We start from the raw sequence: 27,177 nt of genomic DNA, 5'->3' as shown, positions 1-27,177 counted from the left end.
TGGAGTGTTTTATACCACCGAAATGTAACAAAAAGTATCTATTCCTCTATGGATAACTAATGGAATCCAGAAGGACAGAAAGGAAAGGCACAAAAGGTAGAGGGCTGTATATTTTTTATTAAATCCAACTTAAGGTCTGTGCTCAATGATGACATTGGGGGAAGCTGCAACAATGTAGAGTCAGTGTGGGTAAATGTACATAGGATGGCAATAATGGAAAGCTGATAATTGGAGTTTGCTACAAGCCTCCTAATATAGCTAAACAGGTAGAGGAGGAAATGCTGCAGCAAGTTAAAAAGGCAGCAAATAATAATAGGGTCCTTATTGTCGGGGATTCTAACTATCCAGAAATTCAATAGGACATAGAATCTTCTGGTTGTGCTAAAAGCTGTAAGTTCTTATCTGCAATCCAGGACAATTACCGTATATACTTGAGTATAAGCCGAGATTTCCAGCCCATTTTTTGGGGCTGGAAGTCCCCCTCTTGGCTTATACTTGAGTCATACCCAGGGGTCGGCAGGGGAGGGGGAGCGGGGGCTGTCTAATTATACTCACCTACTCCCGGCGCAGTCCCTGCACGTCTGTTATGTTTGCTAATGACAGGTGTTATGAAGGCAATCCAGAAACACAGTGTGCTTAGCGATCAGAGCGCACACAGTGATCTGACAAATACCCAAAAATACAAGAACGAGCTCTGAGACGTGGAAACTCTGTAGACTGCACACCTGATCCTATCCTAAACACAACTAAAAGCGGCTGTGGATTGCGCCTAACAACTACCTAGGCAACTCGGCACAGCCTAAGAAACTAGCTAGCCTGAAGATAGAAAAATAGGCCTGACTTGCCCCAGAGAAATTCCCCAAAGGAAAAGGCAGCCCCCCACATATAATGACTGTGAGTAAGATGAAAAGACAAAACGTAGGGATGAAATAGATTCAGCAAAGTGGGGCCCGATATTCTAGGACAGAGCGAGGACAGTAAAGCGAACTTTGCAGTCTACAAAAAACCCTAAAGCAAAACCACGCAAAGGGGGCAAAAAAAACCCACCGTGCCGAACTAACGGCACGGCGGTACACCCTTTGCGTCTCAGAGCTTCCAGCAAAACAAAAGACAAGCTGGACAGAAAAAAAGCAACAAAAAAGCAAAAAGCATATAGCTATACAGAGCAGCAGGTCACAGGAACAATCAGGAGAAGCTCAGATCCAACACTGAAACATTGACAAGGAGCAAGGATAGCAGCATCAGGCGGAGTTAAGTAATGAAGCAGTTAACGAGCTCACCAGAACACCTGAGGGAGGAAGCTCAGAAGCTGCAGTACCACTTGTGACCACAGGAGTGAATTCAGACACAGAATTCACAACAGTACCCCCCCCTTGAGGAGGGGTCACGAACCCTCACCAGAGCCCCCAGGCCGACCAGGATGAGCCGCATGAAAGGCACGAACAAGATCGGAAGCATGAACATCAGAGGCAAAAACCCAGGAATTATCTTCCTGAGCATAACCCTTCCATTTAACCAGATACTGGAGTTTCCGTCTAGAAACACGAGAATCCAAAATCTTCTCCACAATATACTCCAATTCCCCCTCCACCAAAACCGGGGCAGGAGGCTCAACAGATGGAACCATAGGTGCCACGTATCTCCGCAACAACGACCTATGGAATACATTATGTATGGAAAAGGAGTCTGGGAGGGTCAAACGAAAAGACACAGGATTGAGAACCTCAGAAATCCTATACGGACCAATAAAACGAGGTTTAAATTTAGGAGAGGAAACCTTCATAGGAATATGATGAGAAGATAACCAAACCAGATCCCCAACACGAAGTCGGGGACCCACACGGCGTCTGCGATTAGCGAAAAGTTGAGCTTTCTCCTGGGACAAGATCAAATTGTCCACTACCTGAGTCCAGATCTGCTGCAACCTATCCACCACAGAATCCACACCAGGACAGTCCGAAGACTCAACCTGTCCTGAAGAGAAACGAGGATGGAACCCAGAATTGCAAAAAAATGGAGAAACCAAGGTAGCCGAGCTGGCCCGATTATTAAGGGCGAACTCAGCCAACGGCAAAAAGGACACCCAATCATCCTGGTCTGCAGAAACAAAACATCTCAGATATGTTTCCAAGGTCTGATTGGTTCGTTCGGTCTGGCCATTAGTCTGAGGATGGCAAGCCGAGGAAAAGGATAGGTCAATGCCCATCCTACCACAAAAGGCTCGCCAAAACCTTGAAACAAACTGGGAACCTCTGTCAGAAACAATATTCTCAGGAATGCCATGCAACCGAACCACATGCTGAAAGAACAAAGGTACCAAATCAGAGGAGGAAGGCAATTTAGCCAAGGGCACCAGATGGACCATTTTAGAAAAGCGATCACAGACCACCCAAATGACTGACATCTTTTGAGAAACGGGAAGGTCAGAAATGAAATCCATCGAAATATGTGTCCAAGGCCTCTTTGGGACCGGCAAGGGCAAAAGCAACCCACTGGCACGGGAACAGCAGGGCTTAGCCCTAGCACAAATCCCACAGGACTGCACAAAAGTACGTACATCCCGTGACAGAGATGGCCACCAGAAGGATCTAGCCACTAACTCTCTGGTACCAAAGATTCCAGGATGACCAGCCAACACCGAACAATAAAGTTCAGAGATAAGTTTATTAGTCCACCTATCAGGGACGAACAGTTTCTCTGCTGGACAACGATCAGGTTTATTCGCCTGAAATTTTTGCAGCACCCGCCGCAAATCAGGGGAGATGGCAGACACAATGACTCCTTCCTTGAGGATACCCGCTGGCTCAGATAAACCCGGAGAGTCGGGCACAAAACTCCTAGACAGAGCATCCGCCTTCACATTTTTAGAGCCCGGAAGGTACGAAATCACAAAGTCGAAGCGGGCAAAAAATAACGACCAACGGGCCTGTCTAGGATTCAAGCGTTTGGCAGACTCGAGATAAGTCAAGTTCTTATGATCAGTCAATACCACCACGCGATGCTTAGCTCCTTCAAGCCAATGACGCCACTCCTCGAATGCCCACTTCATGGCCAGCAACTCTCGATTGCCCACATCATAATTACGCTCAGCGGGTGAAAACTTCCTGGAAAAGAAAGCACATGGTTTCATCACTGAGCAATCAGAACCTCTCTGTGACAAAACCGCCCCTGCTCCAATCTCAGAAGCATCAACCTCGACCTGGAACGGAAGAGAAACATCTGGCTGACACAACACAGGGGCAGAACAAAAACGACGCTTCAACTCCTGAAAAGCTTCCACAGCAGCAGAAGACCAATTAACCAAATCAGCACCCTTCTTGGTCAAATCGGTCAATGGTTTGGCAATGCTAGAAAAATTACAGATGAAGCGACGATAAAAATTAGCAAAGCCCAGGAACTTTTGCAGACTTTTCAGAGATGTCGGCTGAATCCAATCCTGGATGGCTTGGACCTTAACTGGATCCATCTCGATAGTAGAAGGGGTAAAGATGAACCCCAAAAATGAAACTTTCTGCACACCGAAGAGACACTTTGATCCCTTCACAAACAAAGAGTTAGCACGCAGGACCTGAAAAACCATTCTGACCTGCTTCACATGAGACTCCCAATCATCTGAGAAGATCAAAATGTCATCCAAGTAAACAATCAGGAATTTATCCAGATACTCACGGAAGATGTCATGCATAAAAGACTGAAACACAGATGGAGCATTGGCAAGTCCGAACGGCATCACTAGATACTCAAAATGACCCTCGGGCGTATTGAATGCAGTTTTCCATTCATCTCCTTGCCTGATTCTCACCAGATTATACGCACCACGAAGATCTATCTTAGTGAACCAACTAGCCCCCTTAATCCGAGCAAACAAGTCAGATAACAATGGCAAGGGATACTGAAATTTAACAGTGATCTTATTAAGAAGGCGGTAATCAATAAACGGTCTCAGCGAACCATCCTTCTTGGCTACAAAGAAGAACCCTGCTCCCAGTGGTGATGACGATGGGCGAATATGTCCCTTCTCCAGGGATTCCTTCACATAACTGCGCATAGCGGCGTGTTCGGGCACGGATAAATTAAATAATCGACCTTTAGGGAATTTACTACCAGGAATCAAATTGATAGCACAATCACAATCCCTATGCGGAGGTAGAGCATCGGACTTGGGCTCTTCAAATACATCCTGATAATCAGACAAGAACTCTGGGACCTCAGAAGGGGTGGATGACGAAATCGACAAAAATGGAACATCACCATGTATCCCCTGACAACCCCAGCTGGATACCGACATGGAATTCCAATCCAATACTGGATTATGGGTTTGTAGCCATGGCAACCCCAACACGACCACATCATGCAGATTATGCAACACCAGAAAGCGAATAACTTCCTGATGTGCAGGAGCCATGCACATGGTCAGCTGGGCCCAGTATTGAGGTTTATTCTTGGCCAAAGGTGTAGCATCAATTCCTCTCAATGGAATAGGACACCGCAAAGGCTCCAAGAAAAACCCACAACGTTTAGCATAATCCAAATCCATCAGATTCAGGGCAGCGCCCGAATCCACAAACGCCATGACAGAAAACGACGACAAAGAGCATATCAAGGTAATGGACAGAAGGAATTTGGACTGTACAGTACCAATGACGGCAGACCTAGCGGACCGCTTAGTGCGCTTAGGACAATCAGAAATAGCATGAGTGGAATCACCACAGTAGAAACACAGACCATTCAGACGTCTGTATTCCTGCCGTTCAACTCTAGTCATAGTCCTATCGCACTGCATAGGCTCAGGTTTAACCTCAGGCAGTACCGCCAAATGGTGCACAGATTTACGCTCGCGCAAGCGTCGACCGATCTGAATGGCCAAAGACAAAGACTCATTCAAACCAGCGGGCATAGGAAATCCCACCATGACATCCTTAAGAGCCTCAGAGAGACCCTTTCTGAACAAAGCTGCCAGCGCGGATTCATTCCACTGAGTGAGTACTGACCATTTCCTAAATTTCTGACAATATACTTCTATATCATCCTGACCCTGGCACAAAGCCAGCAAATTTTTCTCAGCCTGATCCACTGAATTAGGCTCATCGTACAGCAATCCGAGCGCCAGGAAAAACGCATCGACACTACTCAATGCAGGGTCTCCTGGCGCAAGAGAAAATGCCCAGTCTTGAGGGTCGCCGCGCAAAAAAGAAATAATAATCAAAACCTGTTGAATAGGATTACCAGAAGAATGAAGTTTCAAGGCCAGAAATAGCTTACAATTATTTTTGAAACTTAGAAACTTAGTTCTATCTCCAAAAAACAAATCAGGAATAGGAATTCTTGGTTCTAACATAGATTTTTGATCAATAGTATCTTGAATCTTTTGTACATTTATAACGAGATTATCCATTGAAGAGCACAGACCCTGAATATCCATGTCCACACCTGTGTCCAGAATCACCCAAATGTCTAGGGGAAAAAAAAAAAGTGAACACAGAGCAGAAAAAGAAAAAAAAAAAAAAAAAATGATGTCAGAACTTTTTCTTTCCCTCTATTGAGAATCATTAGTTGGCTCCTTGTACTGTTATGTTTGCTAATGACAGGTGTTATGAAGGCAATCCAGAAACACAGTGTGCTTAGCGATCAGAGCGCACACAGTGATCTGACAAATACCCAAAAATACAAGAACGAGCTCTGAGACGTGGAAACTCTGTAGACTGCACACCTGATCCTATCCTAAACACAACTAAAAGCGGCTGTGGATTGCGCCTAACAACTACCTAGGCAACTCGGCACAGCCTAAGAAACTAGCTAGCCTGAAGATAGAAAAATAGGCCTGACTTGCCCCAGAGAAATTCCCCAAAGGAAAAGGCAGCCCCCCACATATAATGACTGTGAGTAAGATGAAAAGACAAAACGTAGGGATGAAATAGATTCAGCAAAGTGGGGCCCGATATTCTAGGACAGAGCGAGGACAGTAAAGCGAACTTTGCAGTCTACAAAAAACCCTAAAGCAAAACCACGCAAAGGGGGCAAAAAAAACCCACCGTGCCGAACTAACGGCACGGCGGTACACCCTTTGCGTCTCAGAGCTTCCAGCAAAACAAAAGACAAGCTGGACAGAAAAAAAGCAACAAAAAAGCAAAAAGCATATAGCTATACAGAGCAGCAGGTCACAGGAACAATCAGGAGAAGCTCAGATCCAACACTGAAACATTGACAAGGAGCAAGGATAGCAGCATCAGGCGGAGTTAAGTAATGAAGCAGTTAACGAGCTCACCAGAACACCTGAGGGAGGAAGCTCAGAAGCTGCAGTACCACTTGTGACCACAGGAGTGAATTCAGACACAGAATTCACAACACACGTCCCTGCTTCTTCCAGCACTGCAGCTTCTTCCTGCAGTGAGCGGTCACATAGTACCGCTCATTACAGTAATGAATATGCGGCTCCACCTTCCATAGAGGTGGAGCCGCATATTCATTACTGTAATGAGCGGTAACTGTGACCGCTCAATACAGAAAGAAGATGCAGCGCAGGAAGAAGCAGGGACGTGCAGGGACCGCGCCAGGAGTAGGTGAGTATACGGGGAGGGGAGCACTGCGCTGCGTGATATTCACCACTCCTTGTTCCGGTGCGGCTCCGTCTTCAGCGTCCTCTGGCTGTGACACTCAGGTCAGAGGGTGCGGTGATGTGGTCAGTGCACGCCCTCTGCGTGAATGTCAGTGCTGAAGACAGAGCGCTGAATATTGAAAGTGACGGTGGTCCTGAGCGACGAGAGGTGAGTATGTGATTTTTTTTTTTTTTATCGGAGCAAAAGCAAATGGGGCAAGTGACTGTATGGATGATCTTATGGGGCCATAACGCTTGTGCAGCACTATAAGGGGCAAGTGACTGTATGGATGATCTTATGGGGCCATAACGCTTGTGCAGCACAATAAGGGGCAAGTGACTGTATGGAGCATCTTATGGGGCCATAACGCTTGTGCAGCACTATAAGGGGCAAGTGACTGTATGGATGATCTTATGGGGCCATAACGCTTGTGCAGCACTATAAGGGGCAAGTAACTGTATGGAGCATCTTATGGGGCCATAACGCTTGTGCAGCACTATAAGGGGCAAGTAACTGTATGGAGCATCTTATGGGGCCATAACGCTTGTGCAGCACTATATGGGGCAAGTGACTGTATGGAGCATTTTATGGGGCCATAACGCTTGTGCAGCACTATATGGGGCAAGTGACTGTATGGAGCATCTTATGGGGCCATAACGTTTGTGCAGCATTATAAGGGGCAAGTGTCTGTATGGAGCATCTTATGGGGCCATGTGCAGCATTGTATGGGGCAATTATCTGTATGGAGCATTTTATGGGGCCATAACGTTTGTGCAGCACTATATAGGGCAAATATCTCTATGGAGCATCTTATGGGGCCCTTATTACCCTTTATGCAGGATTATATGGGGCATATTTTAATATGGAGCATCTAATGGGGCCCATCAAACTTTATGGAGCATTATATGGGGCTCCTGATTCAATATGGATATTCAAAAACACTTTACCTACCGATGTCTCAATTAATTTTACTTTTATTGGTATCTATTTGTACTTTTGAAATTTACCGGTAGCTGCTGCATTTTCCACCCTAGGCTTAAGTTTTCCAAGTTTTTGTGGCAAAATTAGGGGGGTCAGCTTATACTCGGGTCGGCTTATACTCGAGTATATACGGTACTTCTGTTAGCGGTGGGGGTGCCGCCACCGCCTTAAGGTAATGTCTTAGCATGTTTTTCCTCAAATGTTTAACTTTCACATTTGAAAAACTTGGGTTGCTACACTATTGAAGTCATTGTATACTTACTGGGCCACTTGGTCTGATTCTTCTAGCAACCCTCTTCACTCCTAGAATACTTCTGTCATCATTGGGCATAAAAGTATTCACATCAACAAATAAGATTCACACTTTTAAACCCTTTGAAAAGCTTTTTTCACACTTCATCTCTCTCTATTACTGTAGTGAACTATTCACTTATAAATACATAGCTTGGAAGACATCCTGTACATTTGAGATCTGTATACATAATCTTTTTTATCTTTGGGCTTAAATAATACACCTTCTTGAGAAGCATTGTTTTTGGCTCTCCTAAACTTCATTCCTTCAATATAATGAGCCCTGGATGTTGTACATGTTGCCAATTATAATAATTATTGAAAATTCTACTTGCTTTTTTACATCATGGCAACTCATTATCTTATTTTGGTGGTTATTTTTGCATAGTTTTATCCCCATCTCTATACCATTTACATACTTTTCTCTAAAAAAAATATTTGTTTCAATAAAAACTTGTAATTTTATGGCTTTTCGCTTCTATGTGCTATTTTTGATGTCTTTATTGATTTTGGAAGTTTTGCCACTAATCTAGGCAGTATTTTGTTTTTTGATGTACTTCTGTTAGCTGGTAGATGAACCAATCAGGGGGGATAATTTTCTGGATCTGGGTCTGTCAAATAGACCAGATACAATTTTAGATCTACAGGTCAGTGAACATTTGGGATGCAGTGACCATAATATAGTAAGTTTCAAAGTAATTTTCAACCAAACATTCAAAAGGGTAAATGCAAAAACCTGGAACTTTAGGATGGCTGATTTCAACAAATTAAGAGAAGAGCTTAATCGTGTAGAGTGGGATCATAAATGGAGCATGTTTAAGGAAATACTGCTAGAATCCTGTAGAAAACTTATACCTTCTGTCAATAAAATGTCAAAGAATAAAAAGAAACCATTATGGATAAAGAAGACAGTACAAAGTTTAATAAGGCAATGTGGGCTGCATTATATTACATTGAAGACAATGTTCGGTGTATTATACGACGGGGAAGGCAATGTAGAGCGCATAATATTATATGGAGGCAATGTTGGGTGCATTATACTGCACGGAAGGCAATATTGGGTGAATTATACTATGTGAACGGATATATGGGGAGCATTATACTACATGGAAGGCAATGTGTGGTGCATTATATTATCTGGAAGGCAATGTAGGGTGCATTATATTGCATGGAAGGCAATGAGGGGTGCATTATATTGCATGGAACCGCCACATGACCATCTCTAACCTCACCTAGTGTATCCTCACCCATCCCCTGTAGACTGTGAGCCCTCGTGGGCAGGATCCTCTCTCCTCCTGTACTTGTTTGTGCCTTGTATTGCTCATGTTTATTGTACTTGTCTATATTTGCCCCGTTCACATATAAAGCGCCATGGAATAAATGGCGCTATAAAAATGAATAATAATAATAATAATAATGGAAGGCAATGTGGGGTTCATTACACTATATGGAAAGCACTTTGGGCCCATTATACTGCAATGAAGGCAATGCAGTGCCCTTTATACTATGTGTAAGGCAATGTAGGGTGCATTATATTAGGTGAAAGGCAATGTTGAGTCCATTATAATACATGTAAGGCAATGTGTGGTGCATTATATTACATGGAAGGCAATGTGGGGTACATTATAGTAATCTGGAAAGCAATGTGAGCCTATTATACTATATGTAAGGCTATGTGTCACCGGGTTACCTCGACAGAGTAGAGCCAGAAGACCGCAGCGTCTGATTGCTCCTACTCCGGCGCTGAGAAGAAGCACTTCTCCGTCATATTAAATGTATTTATTTCTTCTGGCAGAACAGGGGTTAATTGGCCATGTTGGAAATCCCTGTTCTCAGCTGTGCTCGCTTAGCCACTCCATTTCCCTATATAATCTTGGCTCTACTACTCCTCGTTAGAGCTGGCTTTATTGCTGTATGGCTAAAGGAGGTAAAGGAGTTGGTATGAGAAGTAGAGCTGGAGAAGTTATTAGCGACTGTTGTGTGGTTTGTACGCGTGGTAATTCCTTATCTTTTTCTATTTTGGTTTCTTCCCTTCCTGTACACCCCGGTGGATTTCTCTGTATATGTAAGTGAATATTTTGTGTGTCTGGAGTTTTCTGTTAACCCTTGTCTGTGTCGCCCTGTTTGTCGGGTTAGTGTACTGTGAGGCACAGTAGTGCCCCCTCTTCCCTGTGTGGGGAAAGAGAACAGACGGAGGGCTAACTTGGGAGATAAGGCAAGGGCGGATGCCTCGGCATCTTCGTCATCTGAAATATCCCGGGGAGCAGGGCAAGCTAGGGCGCCCCCTAGTGGTGGAGCCATGAAAGGAGCCCATGGTCCCGAGTCACCTGACAGCTGTGTCGTGACACTATGTATGGCCAATTATACTATATGGAGGTCAGTGTGGGGGCCACTATAATATTTGAAGGGCTAAGTGGGGGGCCATTATAATATTTTAAGGGTTATGTATAGGCCAATATACTGTATGGAGGGCTAAGTATGGGCCATTATATTATTTGGAGGGTAAAGTGGGGGCCACGTGGAGTGCTATATATGGGCCATTGTAATATTTGGAAGGTTATTGTGTTGAGGTCATCATACATTGTCAGAGGAGGTATAGTGCATGTAGACTGTACATTGCCCCCAAACGCAGTATGATATCCCCACTGTGATGTTTTCCACTTTTGTTGGCAGCATACTTTATGGGGGCAATTAAAGGGAAATCTAGGAGCTTGATTAGGAGGAAAATTACCTTTTAAGGGCTGCAAAGTTGAGAGGTATACCCTGCTGTGACCTGTCAAATTTTTTTTTTTTTTCGGGGGGGGGGGGGGGGGGGGGGGGGGTCATTTAATTAAAACCTCTGCTATGGGGCCCCATGATGTTTATGTACGACCCTGTGCATATGGCATCTGTGGTTTGCAGTCTACACTTGACCCTAACAGAGTAACAGTTAGTTGCATATAGTTGTAGTGAGGGCACCTAGAGTCACTGCTGGTAGCCCAGCTTGGTAACAATAGGTTGTGATTTATATGTATTAATTACAATATTTGTCTCACTTTAAGGAAAGTAAAAAATAAAGGGAGCGTGATGTAAAATATCTACAATATAACAGGTGCCCCAAGTTAAAGGGTTTGCCTAGATTCCCTTTAAAGAGATCTGTCAGTTTAGTAGGCTGCTTGGCATAAGGGGAAAAATAAAACTTGTGTGCCCATTGGCTTATATGAGTGATTGAGAAGACACCAGACTCATAGATATTACTCATTATACACTTCCCCTCATGAATGAAGCAGAATTTGCTATATTCTTTGATCACTCAGATCAGCAGAGCAAACATATATTTTTATAGCACATTCAACTAACCAGTTGGCTTTAGGCTTTGCAGTTATAAGGAGAAACAGCATGGTCTGTTCCAACCATTGCCTGTACTGGTGCTATAGAAAGTAGAATAAGTACTACAATACATATAAATAAATTAATATAAGAACTTGTTCTTTGCTGTAATACTGAACATATCTCACTATAATACTGACCAATGTGTTATTTTGAAGACTGTCCATATCACAACGATAACTGAAATCACACCAATAGCAAAACTGACACAAGGAGCAAATCCACATCCTGTAGACAAAAAGCAGAGGTAAGCACAATCACAATCATAATTATCCTGCATTTTAAATAGTACAAGCAAATTCAGAAGGCAGCTTTTATTTCACAAGAACCAAAGAGAAACAGCACTACAAGAACCAAGTAAAAATAGTATAACTCTTTATTAAAGTACTAATACCAAGAACATAGTACAAAAGTCAAAAGGGAAAACAGGATGAGACAATGATCACCAAACAGTGGCAGTGTGGTATCAACAGGTAGTTAATATATCAAAGACTAATATTAACCATAATAATATAATGTGTGCTGTATAATGCTGCACATTATAACAACTCAGCCTTAGAAAGTGCAATGGTGCATAAATAGTTAAATAGCATCAGTGCGAGATATGACACCTAAACATGCACAGCAAGACTGATAGTGATATAAGCAGAAGAGTAAATAAACCAAAGGTTAGTCAGTCATAATACCTGGAGGGGAGACCACACTGCCACGAGCCCCAACGCGCGTTTCGGCGCGTTGCCTTCTTCCGGGGGTGTGACACACAGTTGATATATTAACTACCTGTTGATACCACACTGCCACTGTTTGGTGATCATTGTCTCATCCTGTTTTCCCTTTTGACTTTTTTACTATGTTCTTGGTATTAGTACTTTAATAAAGAGTTATACTATTTTTACTTGGTTCTTGTAGTGCTGTTTCTCTTTGGTTCTTATGTTTACTTGTTGTTGCACTGAACCGTATATATATATATATATATATATCCACGCACACCTTGGTACCCTTGGTTAGTGGTGCATGTATGGTCTGGCATATATGTTTTGTAGCTTTTATTTCACGTATGCAAAAACAAACAAACAACCCCACCCCCGACTACTCTTCATCAGTGTGTTGGATTAAATTTATTTCATAGTGAATTCAGGGAATATAAGTATAAAAAAAAATACAACCAGTGCCTTTCACATTCCCAGTCCTAGCAAAGGGCCCAGTCCTGGAGAGGTTTCTGCTGGGAACTTCACGTGACCCCAAAAATATTTATATGTAGAAAAATTCAGAATTTTGTTTAAGATAATTGTATTGATGAATTAAGAAGAACTTTTGTTTGGTAAGTGATTACAATCTTTCCCTCCCAGTTCAGAATAGGTTCCTGCTGGGTCAATTCACCACAGTTGGTGCCTCCAAAAAAATATTAATTTCACTAAAAATGAAATAGATGCTAATACAGTGAAAAAAAAAGGAATTATCAAAGCCATTTTTTATAACAATTTTTTATCTTTGTGCCCAATCCTGTGCAAGGTTCTACTGGACAACTTCATTTGCCCGAAAAATAATTCAATATTTATAAAAAAAAAAATTAATGGAGTACCAAAAATCATAGTAAGGCTATGTGCACACGTTGCGGATTAGCCTTAGGAATTTCTGGTGCGGATTCTGCCTCTCCTGGCAGAAAACACACCTGCGGATTTGTTGCATTTTTTGTGCGGTTCCGCAGCATTTTTTGTGCGTTTTTGCTGCGGTTTTCATGCGGATTTGCTTCCTTTTTTACCCCTGCGGTTTTCTATAATGGAATGGGTACAAAAACGCTGCAGATTCACAAAAAAGTGACATGCTCCTTCTTTTAAACCGCAGCGTTTCCACAGCGGATTTTCCGCAAAGTGTGCACAGCATTTTTTTTCTCATTGATTTACATTATACTGTAAATCAATTGCAGATTTTATATCACTAGATTATTTTACTCACAATGCAATTTGTCTTTCAAGCCTGGAAAATAAGGAATCAACCAGAAAAGCTCATAATAGTGAAAAAGCCTAATGCAATACAAGACGTGAGCAGACACCTTGGTAAGTTCACATCCTAAAAGCGAGGACCTGCAACAGGCCACAGTGTTTTGGTGGTGTGTATGAGTGTAATATTGAACTATTGCTTGATTACAAGTGTGTAAAAAAAAAAAAGCGTTTAACACATTGTGAGATAGACAGTTATACTTACATGTCTGGAATGTTGAGATTCCCATTTTGTCTTTAGCAAAAAACACACTGTTTTTACAACCAAAGATGTGAAACAAATGGAAAAAATGTTATTACTTATGGTTCATACAAGTCAAGAAGCACGGTTTCTATGACAGATGAGCCTTGGTTTCAGTATTTTTATACTGTATGAAAAGTAGCACCAAGGGGACTTCAACTACCCTCTTTTTTTCTGTAGAGCATGGGGAATTTAAAAAAATTGCTGTTTTTAAGATGCTATAATTCAGCATATCAAAAAATCCACAGTCATATAGACTCAGCAGGTCCAGCACCTCCCCATTACTTGAATTTGTGTATTATTATTCAAGGACGAGGTATACAACTTCCATTTTCAAAGTTCTTCAGAGCTGCAGAAATACAACATAATGTGATTTAGGCTATTATATTGCTATCCGTAATGATGAGCTGTAAACCTTAACCTTCTATCCCTAGTCTGTAAAACCCTAACATGACCACTGCTTTCCCTGCCCATCTTTCATGATGCCTTTGATAGCTTCATGGCATTAATTTAAGCATGTTCTCTTCAGCACCGTTGAAATGACACTACTGATTTTTTTTTCTAATGTAAAGAGCAAATTGTTCAAATTTGCTGGAACCTGCAAAGTTGAGTAAATTTGACTTAAATTCGATTTGCAGTGGATCGATTCAATCATCTATGATAACAAGCTATGGTAGTATTCTGAGAATGTAATTATTACCCTGAGACACAATGTCCCAACTAGTGATTAATGAACTCATGGATGTTCGGGTTCGTCGGGTTCAAAGTTGGGTTCAGTATCCGAACTTGACACCGAACCTGAACCAAAGAGAAATGGGGACATGAACTGCGGTGCGTTAAAATAGCTGTAAAATGGTCATAGTAAAGGCTAGGGGGCTGTAAAAGGAAGCTAAATGTGGGTAAGAGAAGGACAGTTTCCTTGCTTAGAGTAAAAAAAAGAAAAAAATTATAATCTTGAACCAGGAGGTGGAGGTCCAAGCGTAGGAGGACATTTATGAGTGGCAGTGTAGGTGGAAAAGGCGTAGGAGGAGGAGGTAGCCAACACATTTTTTTCATTTTTGGGGGGGTACTCTGAAAACAGGCAGTGTAATTACAGTCATGGCCGAAAGTTTTGGCACTAGAGATGGGCGGAGGCGAACAGTAAAGTTCTGTCCCCGCACCGAACAACTACTGTTTGGGCATGGACACCGAACATGGACTTCACCAGGAGCTATTACATGAGTGATATCAATAGCTCAGAAATCAGACAGTATAGTCTTTAATACAGTATTATGGGCACCACATAGTGCTTAATACAGTATAATGAGCCCTATATAGTGTTCCATACAGTATGAGCCCCATATATTGTTCCTTACAGAATAATGGACCCCCATATAATGCTACATACAGAATAATTAGCCCCATATATTGCTCCATACAGTATATGATGGGCATCATATAATGCTCCAGTATTTGATGGGCCCCATATATTGCCTCAAACAGAATGCTCCAGATATAATTGGCCCAATAAGATGCTCCATATATAATGGGCCTCATACACTGCTCCATATGTAATTGATCAAACACCAAAGAAAAAAAACGATCATAAAGTCCACTAAAATATGCTTTTATTATGTAAAAAATATTACTTAAAGTACCGCAGTACAGGGAAAAAACGTACAGGATAAAAACAATATAGGACGCATGTACAGGAATTTAAACGTATATATCTCAATGAAGGAGCAGCAAGTCATGTAGAAAGCCTGTCATGTGCTGAAAAAACAGAAAGGACGGCTGTGTGCAACATGTAGCAAAACTGTGCGCAAATATGTGAAAAAAGTCAATAAACAATTAGGTAAATGAGTGTGCCCAAAAAAATAATGTGGCATATAAGGGTAATGTACCGCGGTAATGTAATGTAACATTATTTTTTGGGGCCCACTCATTTACCCAATTGTTTATTGACTTTTTTCACATATTTGCGCACAGTTTTGTTACATGTTGCACACAGCCGTCCTTTCTGTTTTTTCAGCACATGACAGGCTTTTTACATGACTTGCTGCTCCTTCATTGGGATATATATGTTTAAATTCCTGTATATGCGTCCTATATTGTTTTTATCCTGTACGTTTTTTCCCTGTACTGCGGTACTTTAAGTAATATTTTTTACATAATAAAAGCATATTTTAGTGGACTTTATGATCGTTTTTTTTCTTTGGTGTTTGATGGATTCGTTTTCCGATTGTCCATATTATTTTATTACTGTCCAATCTCACGGGTACTGATCACTTATAATACTTGGATTTTTATCTCTTTATACGTGAGTCTCTTGCTATATTTTATCGTGAGCCTCCTTCGCAATCTGTTAATCGTTCCATATGTAATTGGCCTCATAAGATGCTCCATATATACAGTAATTGGCCCCATAAGATGCTTCATATGTAATTGGCCCCATAAAATACTTAAAATATAATTGGCCTCATATACTGCTCCATACAGTGGGGCAAAAAAGTATTTAGTCAGTCAGCAATAGTGCAAGTTCCACCACTTAAAAAGATGAGAGGCGTCTGTAATTTACATCATAGGTAGACCTCAACTATGGGAGACAAACTGAGAAAAAAAAAATCCAGAAAATCACATTGTCTGTTTTTTTAACATTTTTTTTGCATATTATGGTGGAAAATAAGTATTTGGTCAGAAACAAACAATCAAGATTTCTGGCTCTCACAGGCCTGTAACTTCTTCTTTAAGAGTCTCCTCTTTCCTCCACTCATTACCTGTAGTAATGGCACCTGTTTAAACTTGTTATCAGTATAAAAAGACACCTGTGCACACCCTCAAACAGTCTGACTCAAAACTCCACTATGGTGAAGACCAAAGAGCTGTCAAAGGACACCAGAAACAAAATTGTAGCCCTGCACCAGGCTGGGAAGACTGAATCTGCAATAGCCAGCCAGCTTGGAGTGAAGAAATCAACAGTGGGAGCAATAATTAGAAAATGGAAGACATACAAGACCACTGATAATCTCCCTCGATCTGGGGCTCCACGCAAAATCCCACCCCGTGGGGTCAGAATGATCACAAGAACGGTGAGCAAAAATCCCAGAACCACACAGGGGGACCTAGTGAATGAACTGCAGAGAGCTGGGACCAATGTAACAAGGCCTACCATAAGTAACACACTACACCACCATGGACTCAGATCCTGCAGTGCCAGACGTGTCCCACTGCTTAAGCCAGTACATGTCCGGGCCCGTCTGAAGTTTGCTAGAGAGCATTTGTATGATCCAGAGGAGTTTTGGGAGAATGTCCTATGGTCTGATGAAACCAAACTGGAACTGTTTGGTAGAAACACAACTTGTCGTGTTTGGAGGAAAAAGAATACTGAGTTGCATCCATCAAACACCATACCTACTGTAAAGCATGGTGGTGGAAACATCATGCTTTGGGGCTGTTTCTCTGCAAAGGGGCCAGGACGACTGATCCGGGTACATGAAAGAATGAATGGGGCCATGTATCGTGAGATTTTGAGTGCAAACCTCCTTCCATCAGCAAGGGCATTGAAGATGAAACGTGGCTGGGTCTTTCAACATGACAATGATCCAAAGCACACCGCCAGGGCAACGAAGGAGTGGCTTCGTAAGAAGCATTTCAAGGTCCTGGAGTGGCCTAGCCAGTCTCCAGATCTCAACCCTATAGAAAACCTTTGGAGGGAGTTGAAAGTCCGTGTTGCCAAGCAAAAAGCCAAAAACATCACTGCTCTAGAGGAGATCTGCATGGAGGAATGGGCCAACATACCAACAACAGTGTGTGGCAACCTTGTGAAGACTTACAGAAAACGTTTGACCTCTGTCATTGCCAACAAAGGATATATTACAAAGTATTGAGATGAAATTTTGTTTCTGACCAAATACTTATTTTCCACCATAATATGCAAATAAAATGTTAAAAAAACTGACAATGTGATTTTCTGGATTTTTTTTCTCAGTTTGTCTCCCATAGTTGAGGTCTAACTATGATGTAAATTACAGACGCCTCTCATCTTTTTAAGTGGTGGAACTTGCACTATTGCTGACTGACTAAATACTTTTTTGCCCCACTGTATGTAATTGGCCCCATATACTGCTATATATGTTATTGGCCCCATATACTGTTCCTTATGTAATTGGCCCCATTAGATGATCCAAACATTAAAAAAAAAGAAATACTCACCTCTCCTCGCTGGTTGCTGCTCTGCTCTGGACTCCTCAGCGTCAGCATCATCCAGCTCTCTGCACTTTGACTGTTCAGGCAGAGGGTGCACAGTACTGACATCATCACGCCCTCTGACCTTAACATCACAGTCAGGGGACGCGGGAGATGCTGAAGCGGTGGAACAGGGAGAGGTAAGTATCGCAAGTCCCAGGGCACGGAGCAGGTAGAGAGGTCCACTCGCGGGTGCCAGCACTGACTCAGTCTGAGACTAAGAGCACTTGTGTGTTCGAAACGCGTACATTTTATACAGGCACTCTCCTTCTGGTATATCCGTTTTTTGTATGTCCTATAACCTATTTCTATTTTAAACGAATACTATTAAAGTTAAGTAATTTTTTCTCTTGGAGCTGGATTCCCTTTTTTCCACATAGGCACATATGAGGTAATACATGTTGTTGTGCCTGCACACAGGCTTAGAGGCACAGTACTCTCACAGGCAGGGGTTCAGAGTAGACACAGAGGATTTTTGGCACAGCATTCCCAGAGGCAGGTTTGCAGCCTACACACAAAGGCTTAAAGGCACTGTATTCACACACGCAGGGGTGCAGAGTATACATGGAGGCTTAAAGGCAGAGTAATGTTTTAGTCTCAGCCTACATCGGTAAACATTTTTTCTTTAGGCACAGCCAAAACTCATACAGATATAGTGGTAGAACCAGAAACACATGGGCTACTTGCACATTGAACAAGTCTGTAGGAACCTGTTCACACACCACCAAGAAACTTGAAGACACAAAAGAGCACAGTGAGGTCAAAAACACTCTGTTGTAAAAAAAAATCACAGTAATAAGCAAGTGCTAGTCAAAAGATGGAAAAAACAGGGTATTTAGTTGATACTGTTTTTGCAAAAAAATGTATACTAAGCTTTTTTGCAAAAAAACGTATCAACTAAATACCCTGTTTTTTCCATCTTTTGACTAGCACTTGCTTATTACTGTGATTTTTTTTACAACAGAGTATTTTTGACCTCACTGTGCTCTGTTGTGTTTTCAGATATAGTGGTAGAGTAGAATTATTTTTTAGGCACACTACTCATATAGACACAGCGGTAGCGTAAAATTAATTTTTTGGCCCACAAAAGGCAAAGAGATAGCTGCAGAGTATAATTTTTTTATGCAGACTTCTTGTATAAACATGACTGCATTTTACTCAGAGGCCTTTTGGAACAGTTCTCCCACAGTCAGAGGTGCAGAGTACTGCGAGGCAGTGACCGGTGTCACATGTAAGGGTCACTGTGTGTTCCCCCGAAGATACGCATGGAGGCGAATTGAGGTCGTGAGAGTAGGGTTGAGCGAAACGGATCGTTCATCTTTAAAAGTCGCCGACTTTTGGCAAAGTCGGGTTTCATGAAACCTAATCCGACCCTTGTGTGGGGTCGGCCATGTGGTACGCGACTTTCGCGCCAAAGTCGCGTTTCAATGACGCGAAAAGCGCCATTTCTCAGCCAATGAAGGTGGACGCAGAGTGTGGGCAGTGTGATGACATAGGTCCTGGTCCCCACCATCTTAGAGAAGGGCATTGCAGTGATTGGCTTGCTGTCTGCGGCGTCACAGGGGCTATAAAGGGGCGCTCCCGCCGACCGCCATCTTACTGCTGCTGATCTGAGCATAGGGAGAGGTTGCTGCCGCTTCGTCAGAAGCAGGGATAGCATTAGGCAGGGTCCATTAACCACCAAACCGCTTGTGCTGTAGCGATTTCCACTGTCCAACACCACCTTTTGTTTGCAGGGACAGTGGAAGCTACATTTTTTTTCCTCAGCGCTGTAGCTCATTGGGCTGCCCTAGAAGGCTCCCTGATAGCTGCATTGCTGTGTGTACGCCGCTGTGCAAACCAACTGCTTTTTTCAAAGCACGAATCCTGTTGTTCCTTCCTTTCTGCAGAGCTATCTTGTTTGTTTGTCCACACTTTTTATTTAATTTGTGCATCAGTCCACTCCTTATTTCTGCCTGCCATACCTGGCTGAGATTACTGCAGGGAGATAGTAATTGTAGGACAGTCCCTGTTTTTTTTTTTTTTTTGTGGGAGATTAAGATTGGCATTTCTGCTAGAGTGCCATCCCTGTGTGTGCCATCTCTCTCACATAGAGGGCCATAGAAAGCATTTTCATTTTTCTGTTTTTTTTTTGTGGGGTTTATAAATTCTCCCTGATAAAAAAAATACAGTGGGAGATTAATATTGGCCTTTGGGCTTCTGTGCCAGTCCTGAGTGTGCCATCTCTCTCTCAAATAGTGGGCCATAGAAAGCCTATTAATTTTTTTTTTATTGTGTTTCTAAATTCTCCCTGAAAAAATCAAAAAGAAATCAGTGGGAGATTAATATTGCCCTTTCTGCTTGTGTGCCACTCCTGACTCCTGGCTGTGCCATCTCTCTCTTTCAAATAGTGGGCATTGGGCCATAGAAAGCCTATTTTTTTATTGTGTTTCTAAATTCTCCCTGAAAAAATCAAAAAGAAATCAGTGGGAGATTAATATTGCCCATTCTGCTTGTGTGCCACTCCTGACTCCTGGGTGTGCCATCTCTCTCTCTCAAATAGTGGGCACTGGGCCATAGAAAGCCTATTTTTTTTTTATTGTGTTTCTAAATTCTCCCTGAAAAAATCAAAAAGAAATCAGTGGGAGATTAATATTGCCCTTTCTGCTTGTGTGCCACTCCTGACTCCTGGGTGTGCCATCTCTCTCTCTCTCAAATAGTGGGCACTGGGCCATAGAAAGCCTATTTTTTTTTTATTGTGTTTCTAAATTCTCCCTGAAAAAATCAAAAAGAAATCAGTGGGAGATTAATATTGCCCTTTCTGCTTGTGTGCCACTCCTGACTCCTGGGTGTGCCATCTCTCTCTCTCTCAACTAGTGGGCCATAGAAAGCCTATTTTTTTTTTTATTGTGTTTCTAAATTCTCCCTGAAAAAAATCAAAAAGAAATCAGTGGGAGATTAATATTGCCCTTTCTGCTTGTGTGCCAGTCTTGACTCCTGGGTGTGCCATCTCTCTCTCTCAAATAGTGGGCACTGGGCCATAGAAAGGCTATTTTTTTTTTATTTGGTTTCTAAATTCTCCCTTAAAAAATCATTTTATTTTATTTGGTTTCTAAATTCTTCCTGAAAAAATCATTTTATTTTATTTTGTTTCTAAAGTCTCCCTGAAAAAAAAAAAAATCAGTGGGAGATTAATATTGCCCTTTCTGCTTGTGTGCCAGTCTTGACTCCTGGGTGTGCCATCTCTCTCTCTCAAATAGTGGGCCATAGAAAGCCTATTTTTTTTTATTGTGTTTCTAAATTCTCCCTGAAAAAATCAAAAAGAAATCAGTGGGAGATTAATATTGCCCTTTCTGCTTGTGTGCCAGTCTTGACTCCTGGGTGTGCCATCTCTCTCTCTCTCAAATAGTGGGCCATAGAAAGCCTATTTTTTTTTATTGTGTTTCTAAATTCTCCCTGAAAAAATCAAAAAGAAATCAGTGGGAGATTAATATTGCCCTTTCTGCTTGTGTGCCACTCCTGACTCCTGGGTGTGCCATCTCTCTCAACTAGTGGGCCATAGAAAGCCTATTTTTTTTTTTTATTGTGTTTCTAAATTCTCCCTGAAAAAATCAAAAAGAAATCAGTGGGAGATTAATATTGCCCTTTCTGCTTGTGTGCCAGTCTTGACTCCTGGGTGTGCCATCTCTCTCTCTCTCAAATAGTGGGCACTGGGCCATAGAAAGGCTATTTTTTTTTGTATTTGGTTTCTAAATTCTCCCTTAAAAAATTATTTTATTTTATTTGGTTTCTAAATTCTTCCTGAAAAAATCATTTTATTTTATTTTGTTTCTAAAGTCTCCCTGAAAAAAAAAATCAATGGGAGATTAATATTGCCCTTTCTGCTTGTGTGCCAGTCTTGACTCCTGGGTGTGCCATCTCTCTCTCTCTCAAATAGTGGGCCATAGAAAGCCTATTTTTTTTTATTGTGTTTCTAAATTCACCCTGAAAAAATCAAAAAGAAATCAGTGGGAGATTAATATTGCCCTTTCTGCTTGTGTACCACTCCTGACTCCTGGGTGTGCCATCTCTCTCTCTCTCAAATAGTGGGCCATAGAAAGCCTATTTTTTTTATTGTGTTTCTAAATTCTCCCTGAAAAAATCAAAAAGAAATCAGTGGGAGATTAATATTGCCCTTTCTGCTTGTGTGCCAGTCTTGACTCCTGGGTGTGCCATCTCTCTCTCTCAAATAGTGGGCACTGGGCCATATAAAGGCTATTTTTTTTTGTATTTGGTTTCTAAATTCTCCCTTAAAAAATTATTTTATTTTATTTGGTTTCTAAATTCTTCCTGAAAAAATCATTTTATTTTATTTTGTTTCTAAAGTCTCCCTGAAAAAAAAAATCAATGGGAGATTAATATTGCCCTTTCTGCTTGTGTGCCAGTCTTGACTCCTGGGTGTGCCATCTCTCTCTCTCTCAAATAGTGGGCCATAGAAAGCCTATTTTTTTTTTTATTGTGTTTCTAAATTCTCCCTGAAAAAATCAAAAAGAAATCAGTGGGAGATTAATATTGCCCTTTCTGCTTGTGTGCCAGTCTTGACTCCTGGGTGTGCCATCTCTCTCTCTCAAATAGTGGGCCATAGAAAGCCTATTTTTTTTTATTGTGTTTCTAAATTCTCCCTGAAAAAATCAAAAAGAAATCAGTGGGAGATTAATATTGCCCTTTCTGCTTGTGTGCCAGTCTTGACTCCTGGGTGTGCCATCTCTCTCTCTCTCAAATAGTGGGCCATAGAAAGCCTATTTTTTTTATTGTGTTTCTAAATTCTCCCTGAAAAAATCAAAAAGAAATCAGTGGGAGATTAATATTGCCCTTTCTGCTTGTGTGCCACTCCTGACTCCTGGGTGTGCCATCTCTCTCTCTCAACTAGTGGGCCATAGAAAGCCTATTTTTTTTATTGTGTTTCTAAATTCTCCCTGAAAAAAATCAAAAAGAAATCAGTGGGAGATTAATATTGCCCTTTCTGCTTGTGTGCCAGTCTTGACTCCTGGGTGTGCCATCTCTCTCTCTCAAATAGTGGGCACTGGGCCATATAAAGGCTATTTTTTTTTTTATTTGGTTTCTAAATTCTCCCTTAAAAAATCATTTTATTTTATTTGGTTTCTAAATTCTTCCTGAAAAAATCATTTTATTTTATTTTGTTTCTAAAGTCTCCCTGAAAAAAAAAAAATCAGTGGGAGATTAATATTGCCCTTTCTGCTTGTGTGCCAGTCTTGACTCCTGGGTGTGCCATCTCTCTCTCTCAAATAGTGGGCCATAGAAAGCCTATTTTTTTTATTGTGTTTCTAAATTCTCCCTGAAAAAATCAAAAAGAAATCAGTGGGAGATTAATATTGCCCTTTCTGCTTGTGTGCCAGTCTTGACTCCTGGGTGTGCCATCTCTCTCTCTCTCAAATAGTGGGCCATAGAAAGCCTATTTTTTTTTATTGTGTTTCTAAATTCACCCTGAAAAAATCAAAAAGAAATCAGTGGGAGATTAATATTGCCCTTTCTGCTTGTATGCCACTCCTGACTCCTGGGTGTGCCATCTCTCTCTCTCAAATAGTGGGCCATAGAAAGCCTATTTTTTTTATTGTGTTTCTAAATTCTCCCTGAAAAAATCAAAAAGAAATCAGTGGGAGATTAATATTGCCCTTTCTGCTTGTGTGCCAGTCTTGACTCCTGGGTGTGCCATCTCTCTCTCTCTCAAATAGTGGGCCATAGAAAGCCTATTTTTTTTTTTTATTGTGTTTCTAAATTCTCCCTGAAAAAATCAAAAAGAAATCAGTGGGAGATTAATATTGCCCTTTCTGCTTGTGTGCCACTCCTGACTCCTGGGTGTGCCATCTCTCTCTCTCAAATAGTGGGCCATAGAAAGCCTATTTTTTTTTATTGTGTTTCTAAATTCTCCCTGAAATAATCAAAAAGAAATCAGTGGGAGATTAATATTGCCCTTTCTGCTTGTGTGCCAGTCTTGACTCCTGGGTGTGCCATCTCTCTCTCTCTCAAATAGTGGGCCATAGAAAGCCTATTTTTTTTTATTGTGTTTCTAAATTCTCCCTGAAAAAATCAAAAAGAAATCAGTGGGAGATTAATACTGCCCTTTCTGCTTGTGTGCCACTCCTGACTCCTGGGTGTGCCATCTCTCTCTCTCAACTAGTGGGCCATAGAAAGCCTATTTTTTTTATTGTGTTTCTAAATTCTCCCTGAAAAAAATCAAAAAGAAATCAGTGGGAGATTAATATTGCCCTTTCTGCTTGTGTGCCAGTCTTGACTCCTGGGTGTGCCATCTCTCTCTCTCAAATAGTGGGCACTGGGCCATATAAAGGCTATTTTTTTTTTTTATTTGGTTTCTAAATTCTCCCTTAAAAAATCATTTTATTTTATTTGGTTTCTAAATTCTTCCCGAAAAAATCATTTTATTTTATTTTGTTTCTAAAGTCTCCCTGAAAAAAAAAAAAATCAGTGGGAGATTAATATTGCCCTTTCTGCTTGTGTGCCAGTCTTGACTCCTGGGTGTGCCATCTCTCTCTCTCAAATAGTGGGCCATAGAAAGCCTATTTTTTTTATTGTGTTTCTAAATTCTCCCTGAAAAAATCAAAAAGAAATCAGTGGGAGATTAATATTGCCCTTTCTGCTTGTGTGCCAGTCTTGACTCCTGGGTGTGCCATCTCTCTCTCTCTCAAATAGTGGGCCATAGAAAGCCTATTTTTTTTTATTGTGTTTCTAAATTCACCCTGAAAAAATCAAAAAGAAATCAGTGGGAGATTAATATTGCCCTTTCTGCTTGTATGCCACTCCTGACTCCTGGGTGTGCCATCTCTCTCTCTCAAATAGTGGGCCATAGAAAGCCTATTTTTTTTATTGTGTTTCTAAATTCTCCCTGAAAAAATCAAAAAGAAATCAGTGGGAGATTAATATTGCCCTTTCTGCTTGTGTGCCAGTCTTGACTCCTGGGTGTGCCATCTCTCTCTCTCAAATAGTGGGCACTGGGCCATAGAAAGGCTATTTTTTTTTTGTATTTGGTTTCTAAATTCTCCCTTAAAAAATTATTTTATTTTATTTGGTTTCTAAATTCTTCCTGAAAAAATCATTTTATTTTATTTTGTTTCTAAAGTCTCCCTGAAAAAAAAAATCAATGGGAGATTAATATTGCCCTTTCTGCTTGTGTGCCAGTCTTGACTCCTGGGTGTGCCATCTCTCTCTCTCTCAAATAGTGGGCCATAGAAAGCCTATTTTTTTTTATTGTGTTTCTAAATTCACCCTGAAAAAATCAAAAAGAAATCAGTGGGAGATTAATATTGCCCTTTCTGCTTGTGTGCCACTCCTGACTCCTGGGTGTGCCATCTCTCTCTCTCAAATAGTGGGCCATAGAAAGCCTATTTTTTTTATTGTGTTTCTAAATTCTCCCTGAAAAAATCAAAAAGAAATCAGTGGGAGATTAATATTGCCCTTTCTGCTTGTGTGCCAGTCTTGACTCCTGGGTGTGCCATCTCTCTCTCTCAAATAGTGGGCACTGGGCCATAGAAAGGCTATTTTTTTTTTGTATTTGGTTTCTAAATTCTCCCTTAAAAAATTATTTTATTTTATTTGGTTTCTAAATTCTTCCTGAAAAAATCATTTTATTTTATTTTGTTTCTAAAGTCTCCCTGAAAAAAAAAATCAATGGGAGATTAATATTGCCCTTTCTGCTTGTGTGCCAGTCTTGACTCCTGGGTGTGCCATCTCTCTCTCTCTCAAATAGTGGGCCATAGAAAGCCTATTTTTTTTTTTATTGTGTTTCTAAATTCTCCCTGAAAAAATCAAAAAGAAATCAGTGGGAGATTAATATTGCCCTTTCTGCTTGTGTGCCACTCCTGACTCCTGGGTGTGCCATCTCTCTCTCTCAAATAGTGGGCACTGGGCCATAGAAAGGCTATTTTTTTTATTTGGTTTCTAAATTCTCCCTTAAAAAATCATTTTATTTTATTTGGTTTCTAAATTCTTCCTGAAAAAAATCATTTTATTTTATTTTGTTTCTAAAGTCTCCCTGTAAAAAAAAAAAATCAGTGGGAGATTAATATTGCCCTTTCTGCTTGTGTGCCAGTCTTGACTCCTGGGTGTGCCATTTCTCTCTCTCAAATAGTGGGCACTGGGCCATAGAAAGACTATTTTTTTTAATTTGGTTTCTAAATTCTCCCTTAAAAAATCATTTTATTTTATTTGTTTTCTAAATTCTTCCTGAAAAAATCATTTTATTTTATTTTGTTTCTAAAGTCTCCCTGAAAAAAAAAATCAGTGGGAGATTAATATTGCCCTTTCTGCTTGTGTGCCAGTCTTGACTCCTGGGTGTGCCATCTCTCTCTCTCAAATCGTGGGCCATAGAAAGCCTATTTTTTTTTTATTGTGTTTCTAAATTCTCCCTGAAAAAATCAAAAAGAAATCAGTGGGAGATTAATATTGCCCTTTCTGCTTGTGTGCCACTCCTGACTCCTGGGTGTGCCATCTCTCTCTCTCAAATAGTGGGCCATAGAAAGCCTATTTTTTTAATTGTGTTTCTAAATTCTCCCTGAAAAAATCAAAAAGAAATCAGTGGGAGATTAATATTGCCCTTTCTGCTTGTGTGCCAGTCTTGACTCCTGGGTGTGCCATCTCTCTCTCTCAAATAGTGGGCACTGGGCCATAGAAAGGCTATTTTTTTTTATTTGGTTTCTAAATTCTCCCTTAAAAAATCATTTTATTTTATTTGGTTTCTAAATTCTTCCTGAAAAAATCATTTTATTTTATTTTGTTTCTAAAGTCTACCTGAAAAAAAAAAAAAATCAGTGGCAGATTAATATTGCCCTTTCTGCTTGTGTGCCAGTCTTGACTCCTGGGTGTGCCATCTCTCTCTCAAATAGTGGGCCATTGAAAGCCTATTTTTTTTTTTTTTGGTTTCTAAATTCTCCCTGAACAAATAAAAAAAAAAAGTGGGATATCAATATTGACATTTCTGCTTGAGTGACAGTCCTGAGTGTGTGGCATCTCTCTCATTTGGTGCCACCGAAAACAGAGTGTGTAACATTGTGCCTGATTTTCCTTGCGTTCTCACCCACCTGTAATGGGATATCTAAATCATACTGAAGTTATAGCTCACCGTGTAAGTTGTTTGACAGCAACAAATACCGTTACTTTGGTTACGTTTTTAAAACAATGAGGAAGTTTGGTGGAAGAGGTCGTGGCCGTGGGCGTTCATTGTCAGCTGGTAATGATGGTAGTGGTAGTGGAGCATCAGGTGGTCGTGGGAAAAAAAATATTGCACCTAAGCCTGGAGCTGTGGAGCCAGGTTCGTCGTCTGGCTACAGATGGCCTCGAACGCTCCCTTTTCTGGGAGTAGGAAAACCGCTTTTAAAGCCGGAGCAGCAAGAGCAAGTTTTGGCTTACCTTGCTGACTCAGCCTCTAGCTCTTTTGCCTCCTCTTTTGAAACTGGTAAAAGTAAAAGCAGCGCGTCGTTAGTGG

The 27,177-nt window shown here is 41.1% G+C and overlaps 1 protein-coding gene across 1 annotated transcript in view; it reads right to left on the bottom strand.

Annotated features, from left to right (window-relative positions):
* The window catches only part of LOC138674524 (uncharacterized), a 172,413-nt gene that overhangs the window by 20,566 nt on the left and 124,670 nt on the right, over window positions 1–27,177 (bottom strand). Inside the window, exon 6 of the mRNA XM_069762349.1 lies at window positions 11,378–11,465. Coding sequence (XP_069618450.1) covers window positions 11,378–11,465 — 88 coding nt within the window. The remainder of the gene's footprint in view (window positions 1–11,377; window positions 11,466–27,177) is intronic.

Source organism: Ranitomeya imitator, chromosome 4, assembly GCF_032444005.1.
Source record: "Ranitomeya imitator isolate aRanImi1 chromosome 4, aRanImi1.pri, whole genome shotgun sequence".
Classification (NCBI taxonomy): domain Eukaryota; kingdom Metazoa; phylum Chordata; class Amphibia; order Anura; family Dendrobatidae; genus Ranitomeya; species Ranitomeya imitator.
Note: the sequence above shows the minus strand (reverse complement) of the source record. Positions and strands in the feature narration are given on the sequence as shown.